Source organism: Emys orbicularis, chromosome 4 (genome assembly GCF_028017835.1).
Source record: "Emys orbicularis isolate rEmyOrb1 chromosome 4, rEmyOrb1.hap1, whole genome shotgun sequence".
NCBI lineage: Eukaryota > Metazoa > Chordata > Testudines > Emydidae > Emys > Emys orbicularis.
The window spans coordinates 107,046,985-107,060,538 of record NC_088686.1 but is presented as its reverse complement, the minus strand read 5'-3'; the positions used below and the strand labels follow the sequence as shown (position 1 = coordinate 107,060,538).

At 52.2% G+C, this 13,554-nt stretch overlaps 1 protein-coding gene across 1 annotated transcript in view; it reads left to right on the top strand.

The window, feature by feature from the left end:
* LOC135877391 (NACHT, LRR and PYD domains-containing protein 3-like) overlaps positions 1 to 13,238 on the top strand; it is a 184,214-nt gene extending 170,976 nt beyond the window's left edge. Inside the window, exons 12-13 of the mRNA XM_065402819.1 lie at positions 5,224 to 5,391; positions 13,142 to 13,238. Of these exons, the coding sequence (XP_065258891.1) occupies positions 5,224 to 5,391; positions 13,142 to 13,238 (265 nt within the window). The remainder of the gene's footprint in view (positions 1 to 5,223; positions 5,392 to 13,141) is intronic.
* Positions 13,239 to 13,554: the final 316 nt, after the last annotated feature.

Sequence of the window (13,554 nt, the reverse complement as noted above, 5' to 3'; positions counted from 1 at the left end):
TGTCTACAACGTTCTCAAACCCCTCCTACTTCTCCACTCCCCCTAATCCCAACCTCTCTTTCTTATCTGAGCTCACCAAAGCATCTCCCCCCAGCCACTCGTTCCCATATGTGTTTTGGGGCACCGGGTATAGGGGGTCTGGTGGGGCACTGTGCAGTGTGGTGGGAAGGCAGTGAAGGGGCGCTGGGTAGTGCGCGGGGGGGGTTCTGTGGGCAGGGGTGGTGGTATGCAGGGTGTTGTGCAGTTGTGGGGTGTCTGTTGGGGAGTCCCTGGTCAGGGGAGTGCTAGGATAGGGTCTGTGTGGGAGTCTCAGCAGGGCGGTTCTGGGCATTTGGGTTTGTGGAGGGGTCTCTGAGTGAGGAGGGTGCTCAGCGGGGATGTGTGTGTGTGTGACTCAGTTCAGGTCTGCCTCCAGGGGACAGGGTGCGCGGACAGTGCAGGGCCAGGGGGGCCAGTGTATGTGTGGTGGCTGCCGGTTTGTGAACCTTGCCCTCAGGCTGTGCTGGGGGGAATGGGGCCACCCCTCCCTGTTCTGTCCCATTGCCCCCATAGGGGCTCACAAATATGTTTGGTGCCAGGCCCAGAAAAGTTTACTCTTGCCTGGTCAAGTGTACCCGTGCCCAGCTTCTCACCCCAGTCTCAGCAGTGTGCTTGGTGCTTGCTCGGAGCATGCTTGTTCTACGCTGCCCACCCAGAGGGGCAGGGCTTCCCCAGATCCTGGCACACACACGGAGGGAGCGGGACTCAGACACCCTTAGAAATGCAACCCCTCCAAAACCTGGCTCACATGCGGGGGGTAGGAAGGGGGCTCAGACACTCCAGATCCGGCACACACAGAAAGGAAGAATGTGGGGCTGACAGGCACCTGTCCCCTTATTCTCCCCAAGCACCCTGCCATTCATCCCTGTGTGTCCTTCCTTCTCACCTGAGTCTTCCAGCCCCCTCACCTCCTCTGCCACCCATCCCCATTTATCCCCCTCCCCTCAGTACAGCCCCACATCCCTCTCAACCTTATTCCCTAAATTTCTGCACCCCTAAAATGTCCCTCCCTGCCAGCAAGCATTCATGTAATTATTTTTTTTACAAAAATACTTTCATTACATTTCCCAAAAATAACACATTCCCCAGACACACAATCTGCTATCCTGCGTTTTCCAAATGTCTACCCAAATGGGAGATCAAACTGACTTGGGGTTAGGATCAAAGGATGACTGACTATTCCTTTGAGATATCCAGTTGCTGTAGAATAGCAAAGGCTAGCATTCCTGTTAACTCCTCTGTCCATACATGATCGGTTTAATCCATTTAAAATGTCATTTGGAAGGGGAGGCTTCTGGTACTGTAATGTAGAGAAGCAAAATATGTTTCACATAAGGTTTAACTTGTTTTTCTCCAGAGGAAGCCAGACTCTCTGTTGGAGGAACCCTCGAGCGCTGGGCACCCTGGCGCAATGATCTGAGCCCTGGTTTGGTCGCTCTCTGTGGGCGTGTCCACACTGCAATTAAAAATTCATGGCTGGCCTGTGTCAGATGACTTGGGCTGCCGGGCTGTTTAATTTCAGTGTAGATTTCCGGGCGCTGGCTGGTGCCTGAGCTCTAGGACTTTTTTGGTCAGAGGATCCCTGAGCCTAAGTTGGCAGCCAGAGCCTGGAAGTCCACACTGAAATTAAACAGCCTCATATCCTGATCCCCAGAGCCAAAACCAGCTGGCACAGGCCAATAATGTGTATCTAACTGCAGTGTAGACACACCCTGTGAGCACAAAAAGGCTGCTGAAATCTGTCACCTTTAAGAAAAGCTGTTTTTTTCCCTTGAGGCTGTATCTTGGGAACAACTTGGTCAAACATCTAAAAGTTTGGAACACTTACAGAATCCCAGGCACTCATGAGGCTCACCAACTTTCAAGGCAATCTGGGTAACAGTGTAGATTTTAGAACAGTTAGTAGAGTTGAATTTTTAACAGAAACCTGGTCTAAACCTTAACTATAGCATCACCCTGCTATACGAGACCAGAAAGACAAAGGATGGGGGAAGGAAATATAATTATTCCCATTTTCGAGATGGAAAATTGAGGCCCATAAAGATAGAGTGACTTGCCCAAAGTCACATGAGGCACTGGGTGGTAGAGCCAGGAGCTGAACCACAGATCTTTGAGCTTTAACTACAAGAGCCTCCTTTCTCCTGCAGAGAGCTGTGCTCATTCTCTTGTGTTTTTTTGTCTCAGAAATGTGCTTTTTGGATTGGACACAGCCTCTCCTTTTATATGGTTATGCTTTTTAAAGTAGCGCTCCTTAACAATCAGCATTTCAAAATTAGGGCCAGTACTACTGAGGGATTTTCTGACTATGATACAAGTGATTTGTTGAAATGTGTCAGAAAATTTCCAAAAGCTCTGACCAGACCAGACTCAAACATACATCTGAAAGCTATAAATTGGCAAAACAAAATCCAGGTAGGGTTGCCTGGAGGAGGAGGGTGGCCATCTCCCAAATATTTTTGAAATGTCAGGTGCCATTTCCAGTATATTTGAAGGTCTTCAGACATTTCAAAGGCAAAATTCTATGCAATTAGAATAATAGGAGCATTCATCGTGTTCATCTGGAGTTCTGCACTAGAATAACTTTCTACTGTCTCAAATTACATATTGTTAATATAGAAGTGCATCAAAACCACAAGACCCTAAATAGAGATGATTATTTGCCAAGAGATGCATACACAACTATATTCTAAAACCCAGCCTCAACTTGAGTTGATGGGAGAATATATGGAGGGGCATGAGCAGTGCCAGGATTAAGTTTGCATTCAGATTTATAGTTAAATCAAGACTGAAAACCCTTTATTTTACACTTAACATTTTGTTAGAAAGAAAAATCCGGTTATTCTTGCCTCTGAGCTCAGTAACGATGGACTCTCTCCTCACCTTCTCAGGTGTCGCCCCCCTTTCTTTTAGCCTTTAAATCTTGTGGGGTTCTTCTTTTCTGCTTCAATTTGGATGCTCTCTTCTTTTCACCCCTCCCCAAATTTGGCTTCATCCCCTCAGATTCCCATATAAGCCTTTGGGTTTTTTCTCCCCCTCTTCAACCGAATCTTAGAATCTTTCCCCTCCCTCCATTGCAGGCTCCTCTTTTTCTGCCTCCAAAATACATTGGGGTCTCTACAAATCCTTACAGACTCTGGGTACTCCCCAAGGCATGTGGGCTTCTCTCCCTTGTACAAATACAGGGGCTTTTTTCTCTCCCAAATGTTGAGGTTTCTGTCCTGTGACACTCTACACTCTGGGGGAGCACCCTGTAACCCCCATATTCATCATTTGTATGTAATCGTGATATTGCATATAAAGCAGGCCATGTAAGGTATCATGGGAAAGGTTATGATCTGCTGAAACCCACTGTTCCATCTAAATTTGTATATCACTAATGAATATAAAGTTATGAGAATTTTTTTGTATGGTTGTCACTAAAATATGTTGTGGGTTTGGAAAGCGCCCAGATATTAGCTCCCTGTGTCTTATGAACCGTAACATCCAGTGGGGTGAGAGAACTGCTTGCTCTAAATACTACCTAGTGTCTTACAGGTTTAAGATTTAGATTGTGCACTTATTTTGTTTTCTTTGGTAACTAACTCTGACTTTTTGCCTATCACTTCTAATCACTTAAAATCAACCTTTTGTAATCAATAAACTCAGTTTAATGTTTATCCTTATCAGTGAGTTTGACTGAAGTGCTTGGCAAATCTGCTCAGGTTACAAAGGCTGGTGTATGTCCACTTTCCATTTAATTTCCAGTCAATAAACTTGCATTTCTCAAGAAAGGGTCTTGAGCAGTGCAAGATGGTATATTCCTAAGGTACAACTCATGGAGCTGGGGGGATTTGGTTGAGGCCTTTCTCTGTGATTCATGAGTGGCTCTGGGAGCATTCAGGCAATCTAGCTGGATATGAGACTCCACATGCAGTTGTATTGAGTGGTAACAGCACCTGGAGGGGTTTGCTGATTGCCAACAGTATGGCATTGTGAGAGACACCCCGGAATAGAGAGTAAAGGGGACACAGCGGTGTCACAGGTTGCACCCCTGGGGTCCCGTCACACCTCCCCATTGGGCAGAGTAACAATATTTTAAGGCAAATGAGGTGATGAAGGAGGCCGTGCAGGTGACAGCTCTGGTGGAAGCGGTTTCTCGAGGTGTGTGCAAGATTTAGCAGGTGGGGGTGGGATCATGTTTGGGTGTGCAGGGGGCTCATTGTGAGGCCTCGAAGGAGGACAAAGACAGCTATATTTGCGGTGGGGTCCTTGAAGTGCACATGGTCATAGCCAGCCTGCTGCCATGGTTACCCACTCAGCTGGCTGGCAGCTCCATCAGGAGCCCAGGCTCTGCAGGGGGGTTACAGAAACCAGCAGAACTTCTGCTTTTATAACCCGTCCAGAGACTCTGGAACAGGCCCTGCCAACAGGGTCACACAGTTGCCCTCCTTTCAGGGGCTCTTTCCTCCCCACACCCTGGGGAACCCCCTGCCATGGGGATCTTCTTCTCTTTGTCTCTCCCCACTTTGATCCCTGGTCACAGTGGAAGGTGGGTGTGATGCTACCAGAGCTGGGCCTCGCAGCTGCCTCCCCTCCTCAGGCCTGAGGGTCAGAGCTGGGGGCAGAGACAGGCAACATCTGTGTCCTGCAGGGGAGCAGCAGAGCGAGTACTGGGGGCGCAGGATCTCCCAGCTCCTCCTGCTCTGAGCCTGGCCCAGCTGCCTGGGGAGGGGGCTCCCCCTACAGCCTCCCTGTAGCGATGGGCCTGCTCTGATTGGGTCGCACCATCCCGGGGCTGATCAGTGGCAAGACCAATCTGATTGGTCAGGAGATGAGTGGGCAGGACTTAAAGGGCAACTTTTTACTCTTTCTGAATTCTGGGTGGCCAATGAAAAGGGTGAGTGGGCAGTGCTTAGGAAGGAAGTCTTACCCTAAACCCTATTCCTCATTGGTCAGTGGCAGAGGTTTGAAGTGTCTAGGCCATTCTCACTGTTGATTGATGAAGGGCAAAGGGCAAGGGAGGGGTAGAGTTTAGACAGTAAGTCCCACCCACTGTTTGTTTCTCACTAGACAAGGGGTGGGGCTTGGGACAGAGTCTGTTGCAGGATTTCTGGCTCATTCTCGATGCTGATTGGTCATGCAGACCAGCTGTGATGAACCCATTCATATCATGATCCCCCTTCTCTGCCTTTCTCTCTCATGCAGCTTGGGGTACTGCGGTGTCACAGCCGCTGGCTGTGGGGATCTTGCTCCTGTTCTCAGAACCAGACAGAGCCTGACAGAGCTGAACCTGTGGGGTAAACTGGGAGATGCCGGAGTGCGGCTGCTGTGTAAGGGGCTAAAACATCCAAACTGCAAACTACAGAAACTACAGTAAGTAACAGCCGGCTCCCTTTATTCTGTGCCTAGTAACTCTGATGTTGTGAGTTAAACTCAGGGTACCAGGGAGGATCACAACATCCTACAATGCACGTAGTGCGCTCAGGCTTCAGCCCCTGTTGAGCAGCTGGAAAGCAGCTGAACAGCTGCTCTAAAGGAAAAACCAAGGATCCCCCTGACTCAGGGTAATCCTCTGGTGGCAGAAAGCAGGTATAGCCAACTCTGTACCACCCATCGCCGGATCGCCCTGCCCCCATGTAGTGGGTGTGGAGGAGCATGGAGGTGTATGTCTGGGGCAGAATGCATGGTGCTCCACCTCTCCTAGGCTGGCACAGCATCTGGAGTAACTTAGGGCAGCCCTGAGGTTCCTCTGTGTTAGACCAGAGGCCATTTTGTCCCCCACCTGGCCCAGGATCAGGGCAGTGCAGAGGTGGCTTATAACAGTTTCTTCAGTCTCGTCATCAGCACTGAGTGTGAAGTTGGCTCAGCTGACGACAGAGTCTGGTGGCTTTTAGCAAATCCCAGATGCAGCATGTTTTGATGTTACAGACATAATTATTTTAAGACCAACAACAACAACAATCCAGTATTGCCAACATGAAGACATCAAAAATCATGAATTAAACCCCTGAAATCATGAGATTTAAAAAAAAAAATCTAATTGTGGTTTTTTAGTGTCTTTTGACTTTCTAACTCCCTTCTACTTCTTTGCTGATGTGTGTGAGATGATATCAGGTTTAAAAATCAATCTTCAGTGTACACAGAAATTCATGACTCTCCCTGGTTGCTCAGATGGAGACTGCATACTGTAGAGGAGCTTCTATCCCTTTCCGATCACTGTCTCGACTGTGTCCCCCCTCCCCACACATTTATTTCCTTGGAGAAATCAAGGGCTGGATTGCGAATAGTCTGAGAACCACTGAGCTAGTTAATGCCTCATGAGTCACACTGACATATAGAACCTAGGTTAGGGATGATGACTGACAGATATATATATTAAAGAACTTGAAACATATTCATTTAAGGGTATAAGTCAGGAGTGGGGAACCTACAGCCCGTGGGCCCCTTGCTCATTTTCATCTGGCCCATGGACCACACATCTTCAACTCGCCCGCTGCTGGGGGAGGACACCAATATTCGGGGCTTCCCCCGCAGCAGGGCAAGCCAGCACTCGTGGCTTGAGCCCCACGGGGGGCACCAAGGCTCAGGGCTTCCTGCCCACAGGACTGTCGCTGTGAGCACCAGCTTATCCCACCGCAGGTAGGAAGCCCTGAGCCTTGGCATCCTCCTGTGGGCCTGGAGCTACGAGCACCAGCTCGCACCCCTGTAGGGTGGGGAAGCCCTGAATCTCAGCGCCTCCACCCCCAGGGCTGGAGCTGCAAACATGGGTTCATCCCACTGCAGGGGGAAGCCCCAAGCCTTCGTGCACCCATGGGCAGGTGAGTTGAATGTGTGTGGCCCACCATTTATTTTTTCAGTGGGTAAATGGCTTCTGTTACAAAAAAGATTCCCCACCCCTGGTATAAGCAATAAAGTCACACTAAGCTCCTCACAGTCCCTATGTCCTGTCTAGCCCCCAAACCAGAATGGAAGCCATTTTGCCTGTGGGCATGGCTTCCATCTCATTGTAAGCAGCGGGAGGTGACAGCCAACTTTATCAAGGACAGCCTCACTTCCATGAGCAGATGGATTATAGCAAAATGGCAGCCATATTGCTGGCTTCAGCCTTATTGGCCGTAATGGGAGATGGTGGCCATTTTGAATAAGGGAAAATGTGCAAGTTTTTGCCTTTCATCATGTTTTCAGGTCAGGGTGGGGAACTGTCAGTATTGCAAACTCTAGTGATTTTAGCACAACTCTTTTATGTGGTCCAGTCGCTAGAGGGGGACAGAGCCACACTGGGTAAAATGGGTTACACGAGCATATCCCTTTCCTTAGAACAGGACTGTCAAGCTGTCTGGGGTGGGACTTAGGAGTGTGGGCACCTCCCAAGAGACAAGTCACTCACCAAGGGCGATTTGCATCCTAGATCTCACACCAAAGACACTGGCATCCAATCCTATAGTAAGCTATTGAGAGATTCATTACTAAGGGTATATCTACACAGGCTTGAGCCTGGGCTTACATTCCTAACTGCCCTTGTGGCCATACATCAGTTGTGTTAATCTAGGACTCAAACCTAGGGTCCAGAACCCTGCAGGACTGGAGCGTCTGAGCCTGTGTTAAACTGCAACCTAGGGTCCGAGCCCTATTTCTTTCCTCTGTGCATTGGGCCCTGACTTGACTCGGGTCCCTCCAGCTGTATCCCAGAGTTCCTTGGGGCAACTTCCTTAGTCCTCTCTATGCGGACAATTGGTGGTGCAGTCTGTTTCACTCTATTGCAGGGGTAGGCAACCTTTCAGAAGTGGTGTGCCGAGTCTTCATTTATTCACTTAAATTTACGGTTTCGCGTGCCGGTAATACATTTTAACATTTTTTAGAAGGTCTCTCTCTCTCTATAAGTCTATATTATATAACTAAACTATTGTTGTGTGTAAAGTAAACAAGGTTTTCAAAAAGTTTAAGAAGCTTCATTTAAAATTAAATTAAAATGCTGATCTTACGCCGCCGGCCTGCTCAGCCCGCTTCCAGCCTGGGGTTCTGTTCACCTAGGCTGGCAGCGGGCTGAGCGGGGCCTGCGGCCGGGACGCCGGCTGGCAAGGGGCCAGCAGCCAGGACCCCAGACCTGAGGGGGGTGTTCAGGGGTCAGGGCAGAGGGCTGGGGGTGCGTGGGGAGTGCAGGACAGAGGGCAGTGGGGGGGGGTTCAGGGGTCAGGGCAGAGGGCAGTGGGGGGGTTCAGGGCAGAAGGCTGGGGGTGTTGGGGTTCAGGGGTCAGGGCAGAGGGCAGTGGCGGTGTGGGGGGTGTAGGGCAGAAGGCTGGGTGTGGGGGGGTCAGGGCAGAGGGCTGGGTGTGTGTGGGGGTGCAGGGCAGAAGGCTGGGTGTGTGGGGGGAGTTCAGGGGTCAGGGCAGAGGGCTGGGGGTGCAGGGCAGAAGGCAGGGGGGAGTTCAGGGGTCAGGGCAGAAGGCTAGAGTATGAGGGGGTGTAGGGCAGAAGGCTGGGTGTGTGGGGGGGTTCAGGGATCAGGGCAGAGGGCAGAAGGCTGGGTGTGGGGGGGAGTTCAGGGGTCAGGGCAGAGGGCTGGAGGTGTGTGGGGGTGCAGGGCAGAAGGCTGGGTGTGGGGGGGTTTAGGGGTCAGGGCAGAGGGCTGGGGGGTGCAGGGCAGAAGGCTGGGTGTGTGGGGGGGTTCAGGGGTCAAGGCAGAGGGCTGGGGGTGTGTGGGAGTGCAGGGCAGAGGGCTGGGTGTGTGGGGGGGTTCAGGGCAGAGGGCTGGGGTGCTCGGCTCGTGGAGGTGCTCCCAGCCCCCTACCCTGAGCGGCTCAAGGCAGGGGGCTGGGAGGGATATGCCCTGTTCCACCCCCTTCCCCAAGGCCCCGTCCCTACCTTTTCTCTGCTTCCTCTATGGAGCAGGGAGCACGCTGCTGCTCGGCTCGGCTCGGCTCCCCCTCCCCTTCGCAAGGGCGATCAGCTGATTATCGGCAGGGAGAGGGAGGGGCCGGAATGCACCACACTGTGGGAAGAAGTGGGGGAGGGGGGAAGCTTGGCTGCCGCAGGACCAAGCTTCTGCCTCCTGCCCCCACAGGGGAGAGCGGTGGGCGGGGGGGCTGAGTGGGGCTGGGGGCCAGAACCGCCCCCCCCCCCCCGCTCTCCCCTGCGGGGGCAGGAGGCAGAAGCTTGGTCCTGTGGCAGCCAAGCTTCCCCCCTCCCCCGCTTCTTCCCCCAGCGTGGTGTGTTCCTGCCCCTCCTCCTCTCACAGGGCAGGCAGCAGCCTGCCACTCAAAATCGGCTCGCGTGCCATGTTTGGCAGGTGTGCTGTAGGTTGCTGACCCCTGCTCTATTGCAAAGAGAGGCCACAGCGCCCTTTGCAAACTGCAGCAGCTCAGATCAGCATTAATCCATTGTCTGCTGAACAGCGGTCTGTCAGAGAGCCTGCCGGGTTTTCAATGAAGACTGATCAGAAGAAGCTTTTTTCAAAGAGAGCTGCTTCCTGATCCCAAGAGCACAGCCAGATTTTGGTGCACGCTGCCCAGGTGCCCTTGCACAAACATCCCAAGGGAGGGCAGCGCTCCCGGCTCAGCACGGCTGTGGGAGGATGACCCCTAACACCCTGGCTGTTCCCCCTCCCTACAGGGCAGCTGCTTGGACCCCACTCCGCTTTCTGGCCCCCCTGCACTCCCTGGGCTATGTGCAGGGCGCCTGGGCATCGTTCACTGTCAGGGCAGTAAGTGGGAGCCAGCCCCAAAGCCTCCCCATAGCCTCCTGGGGTGGTAGCTCTGTCTATGGCTCCTTCTCGCTGCTCTGCAGAGCTTGCCTGAAACACAGAGCAATGCTGACAGGTGGGAGGCAGCTCCCAGCTGCCATCATAGGCATTGGCTCCATGGGTGCTCCACGACTCAAGCATCCACAGAAAAAAAAAAGGTGGTGCTCAGCACCCACTAGCCATAGTGGTTCCTGGACCTGGGGCTGGCCACCAATCACTTGCCAGGGTGGGCCCCATTGGACTGGGTGCGGGGAGGAGCATCTACCGGGAGAAATAAAGTCAGTGCCTGTGGCTGCCAGGATATTGGGGGTCATCCCTCCCCCAGCCAGGCTGAGCTGAGAGCCCTGCTGCTCCTTCCCCCTTGCAAGCCAGCCTCACGTTCAGCTCTCTGTCCCTTTCTCATGGGCTCCCCCTGCCCTCCCTAGGCTGCGTGTGCAGAGGTGTCCAGGCACCGTGCACTGTGAGGGCGGTGAGTGGGAGCCAGACTCAAAACTTCCCCACAGACTCCCGGGGATCCCTTATCCCTGCCTCCTGGGCTGTGGTGAGATGGTGGAGCGCACTGCACCCCAAGCCCTGGGGATACACTTCACCGCTCCATAGCCAGCAGCAGCCAGCCTGGAGTGGGGGTATGTTTTTCCTCTGAAACCTACATTTTATGTCAAACTTCAAAACAAACATAAATAAAAAACCAACCATACAAAACCACCGTCATTGAACGGCCCACTTTAAAAATTAAGAATTGCAAAGTTTCATTTGAATAGTTTGACGGCCCTGGAGACTGACATCCTAATTATCCTCAGAACAGGAGCACATGGGCATTTTCCTGCCAGTGTGACTCAGCCTAGAGGTGGAGAGCCCAGTTCTCAGATTAGATAGCAGTTCAATATCTTCATAAACTGCAGTCGTTCTACTGAGACAGCCACCAAAGGAGCTAATTATGCAGTTTCTGTACTTGTGTGTCCTTATGAGCAACTGAATCCCATCAACAGCACCATCATCGTTAGGAAGTAGGGTGGGCAGTAAGTAGAGTGCAACACATTCGTAGGGCTGGAGTGTTAAAATGCAGTGTAGAGGCTCAAACTCAGGATTTCCAGACACAGGTCAGGTGACTCCAGTCCCACTAACCCTAGGCTTACATTCCTGTGTAGACATACCCCCAGAAAAAGAAATGAGAGCTATTGAGAGGTTAAAGCAGGTAAAGATATATGTACAGGTGAGTTACAGTGTATAATTTCAAAAGGCAGCAGAGATGGAGGTGAACAAATCACAGAACAGGAAACCAGTTGGATCACATTACATTTCAGCACAAATGGAGCAGAACTTTAGAAGATGTACATAGCAGGAATGAGGCACGTGTGGGAGTGGACCACTTATTAGTGGTAACTAAAATGAGAATAAAAATAAGAATTCAAACAGTCAAAAGATGAAGAATTTTTCCTTGTGTCCATATTTATAGCTTCTTCTCACAGAAACCAAGTGGTCATGATGGCCCATACATGGGTTCTTTCTTCATGGCGGGAAAAGAGGAATGCACTTAGAGACTGATCTTTGATCTCATACACAGTGACCATTTGATTTCAATGCGCAGGAATTAACACCTTTGTGTTAGCCAGGCCAGATTTCCAATTAGGCACAGTAGGCACATGCCTCGTGGCGCTGTCATTCTAGGGGCACCTAAAAATTCAACGTTTGCCACTCCTGGGCCCCGGCAGGGGGCAGGAGAGGCTGATGGGGAGATGACCTCACACAGTCCTGCTGAAGCACTTCTGCCAGCAGGGAAGGCAAAGCAGCCCCCTATGGCAGGGGAGGAGCTCAGCAGACCAACACAGGGGGCCATGCCAGGCAAGTGGGTACTGATGGAGCCCGGCCTGGGTAGGCCCCGCTCCTGTTTCTGCTCCAACCTGGCTGATCACTGTTCCCGAGGGGCCAGAGCGATCCCCGACCAGCCCTGACCGTGCTGCCAGCTCAGCCCGGCAGATACAGCCACCTCCCAGCAGGGCTGGTGAATGTGGCTGGGGGGAAGGCCACAGGAGAGTGGGTCTCTGAGGGGACTTGTGGGGGGGTGGGCAATGAGGGAGCTGTGGGGGGTGCTGAGCAGTGGGAGGCTTGTGGGGGGTGCTGGGCCGGGGGGGGGGGTTGTGGGAGGTGGGGGAGGTCTGTGTGTGTTGAGTTGCTGGACAGTTGGGAATCTGTAGGAGGCACTGGACAATTGTGGTGGTGGGGCTGTGCGGGGGGGGCAGGCGCTGGGCAGTGGGTGGTGGTGGTGTGCAGGGTGCTGTGCAGTTGTGGTGGGGGGTCTGTGGAGGCATCTCTGGGTTGGGAGGGGGGCGCTGAAGATGCTGTGCCTAGGGGCGTGTAAGGTGTAAATCCGTCCCTGTTTATTAGAGTTCTTAATTTGCATTACAGACAGCTTCTTTCTTGTTTGATGAGTTACTTCCTTATAGTGGCATATACACTGCAGATGTTTGCTATTACATTAGAACAGGGTACAGATAAGTGAAAAAAATGCATGCTGCATCCCACCAGATTTTCATGAAGTTTAAATACTAAACACATTCTTATACATTTACATCTATTTTGAAGGATACTAAAATACCAGTCAGCTGGTCTGGCTTCCAGCTATGAGTTTGTCATAGGCCTACGGCCTTGGCCAGAGCTGGCCCTTGGTTTATCAGCATCACAAGCACCATACTCTGAACTGGAGCAATGGCTCCTGCTCTCCCAAACTGGCTGCAGACAAACAAACCCCATTCTCCTGAACTGGCTGTAACAGTAAATACAGGAGTAAGTGAAATGTTCATGTCTTCCTGCAGCTGGGGTGTAGTTGGAGCTCCCACCTGATTTCAGCAGTGTCAGGCCAAGTGTGAAGCCCCACAACAGCTGATAAAAACTCTCCTCCTTCAAGGGCTGTGTTACTGAAGCCTGTGGGGAGGGGGTGTGAGGAGCACATGAGAGCTGAGATCAGGCTTCTTCCATGGGGAGATTCTGCGAGCTGGATTTTGCAGCCCCTGCTCCCTGTGAGCACTGAGTAGCCCCACAGCGACCAATGGGCCTGTCCGTGTCAGTAAATGCTCCCTGCCCTGAGCAAGGGCTGCACAATCCAGTCCTTTATATGCAGAAGGAAATTGCTGTCCCTGCTCAGAGCTCACAGTGTCAGTGGGGTGTGTGTTGGGGGGTGGCGAGCAGGCCAGACTACAGACTGCACCAGCGCTTCTCTTACCCCCCCGCAAGGGAAAGGCACCTGCTGGCAGAGAGATCAGCAGGCAGGGCAGTGACAGTGACACCGATCCTGTGGGTGCAGTGCTGGGCTTCCTAGGGGCTGTGGGCTCAGATGTTGTCTGCAGAGAGTTAACACGTCCTTTTCCTTCCCTGTTTTCCCCACAGCTTGACGAAAGGGTATTTAAGTGAAGAAATCCAGGCAGAGCTGGATGCTGTGAAAGACACAAAACCTGACCTGGTCATAGAGTTACTGGACTGGTGAGCAGGAGCCACTGCACGAATGCAGCTGTGACCTGGCTGCCCTGCCACTAGGTGAGGGAGCAGCTGGGCAGTGGGAGAACACCTGCCCCTATTAAAATTAAACCCTGCCAGCCCCAGGGACTCCAGCAGCACATGTCCATATCTGTGGCACGGGCTGGGTAGAGATTGTCCGGGCCAACCCTCCTGCATGAAGGCAGGAGGCTTAGGAGTAGGAGCTGGGTTTGCTCTATTGTCACTGTGCAGTGGGGTAGTTGTTTTCAGGGAAGAGTGGGGGGGGCAGGAGGGAGAAAGGGGATCAGGGCCTAGGGGAGGGAGAG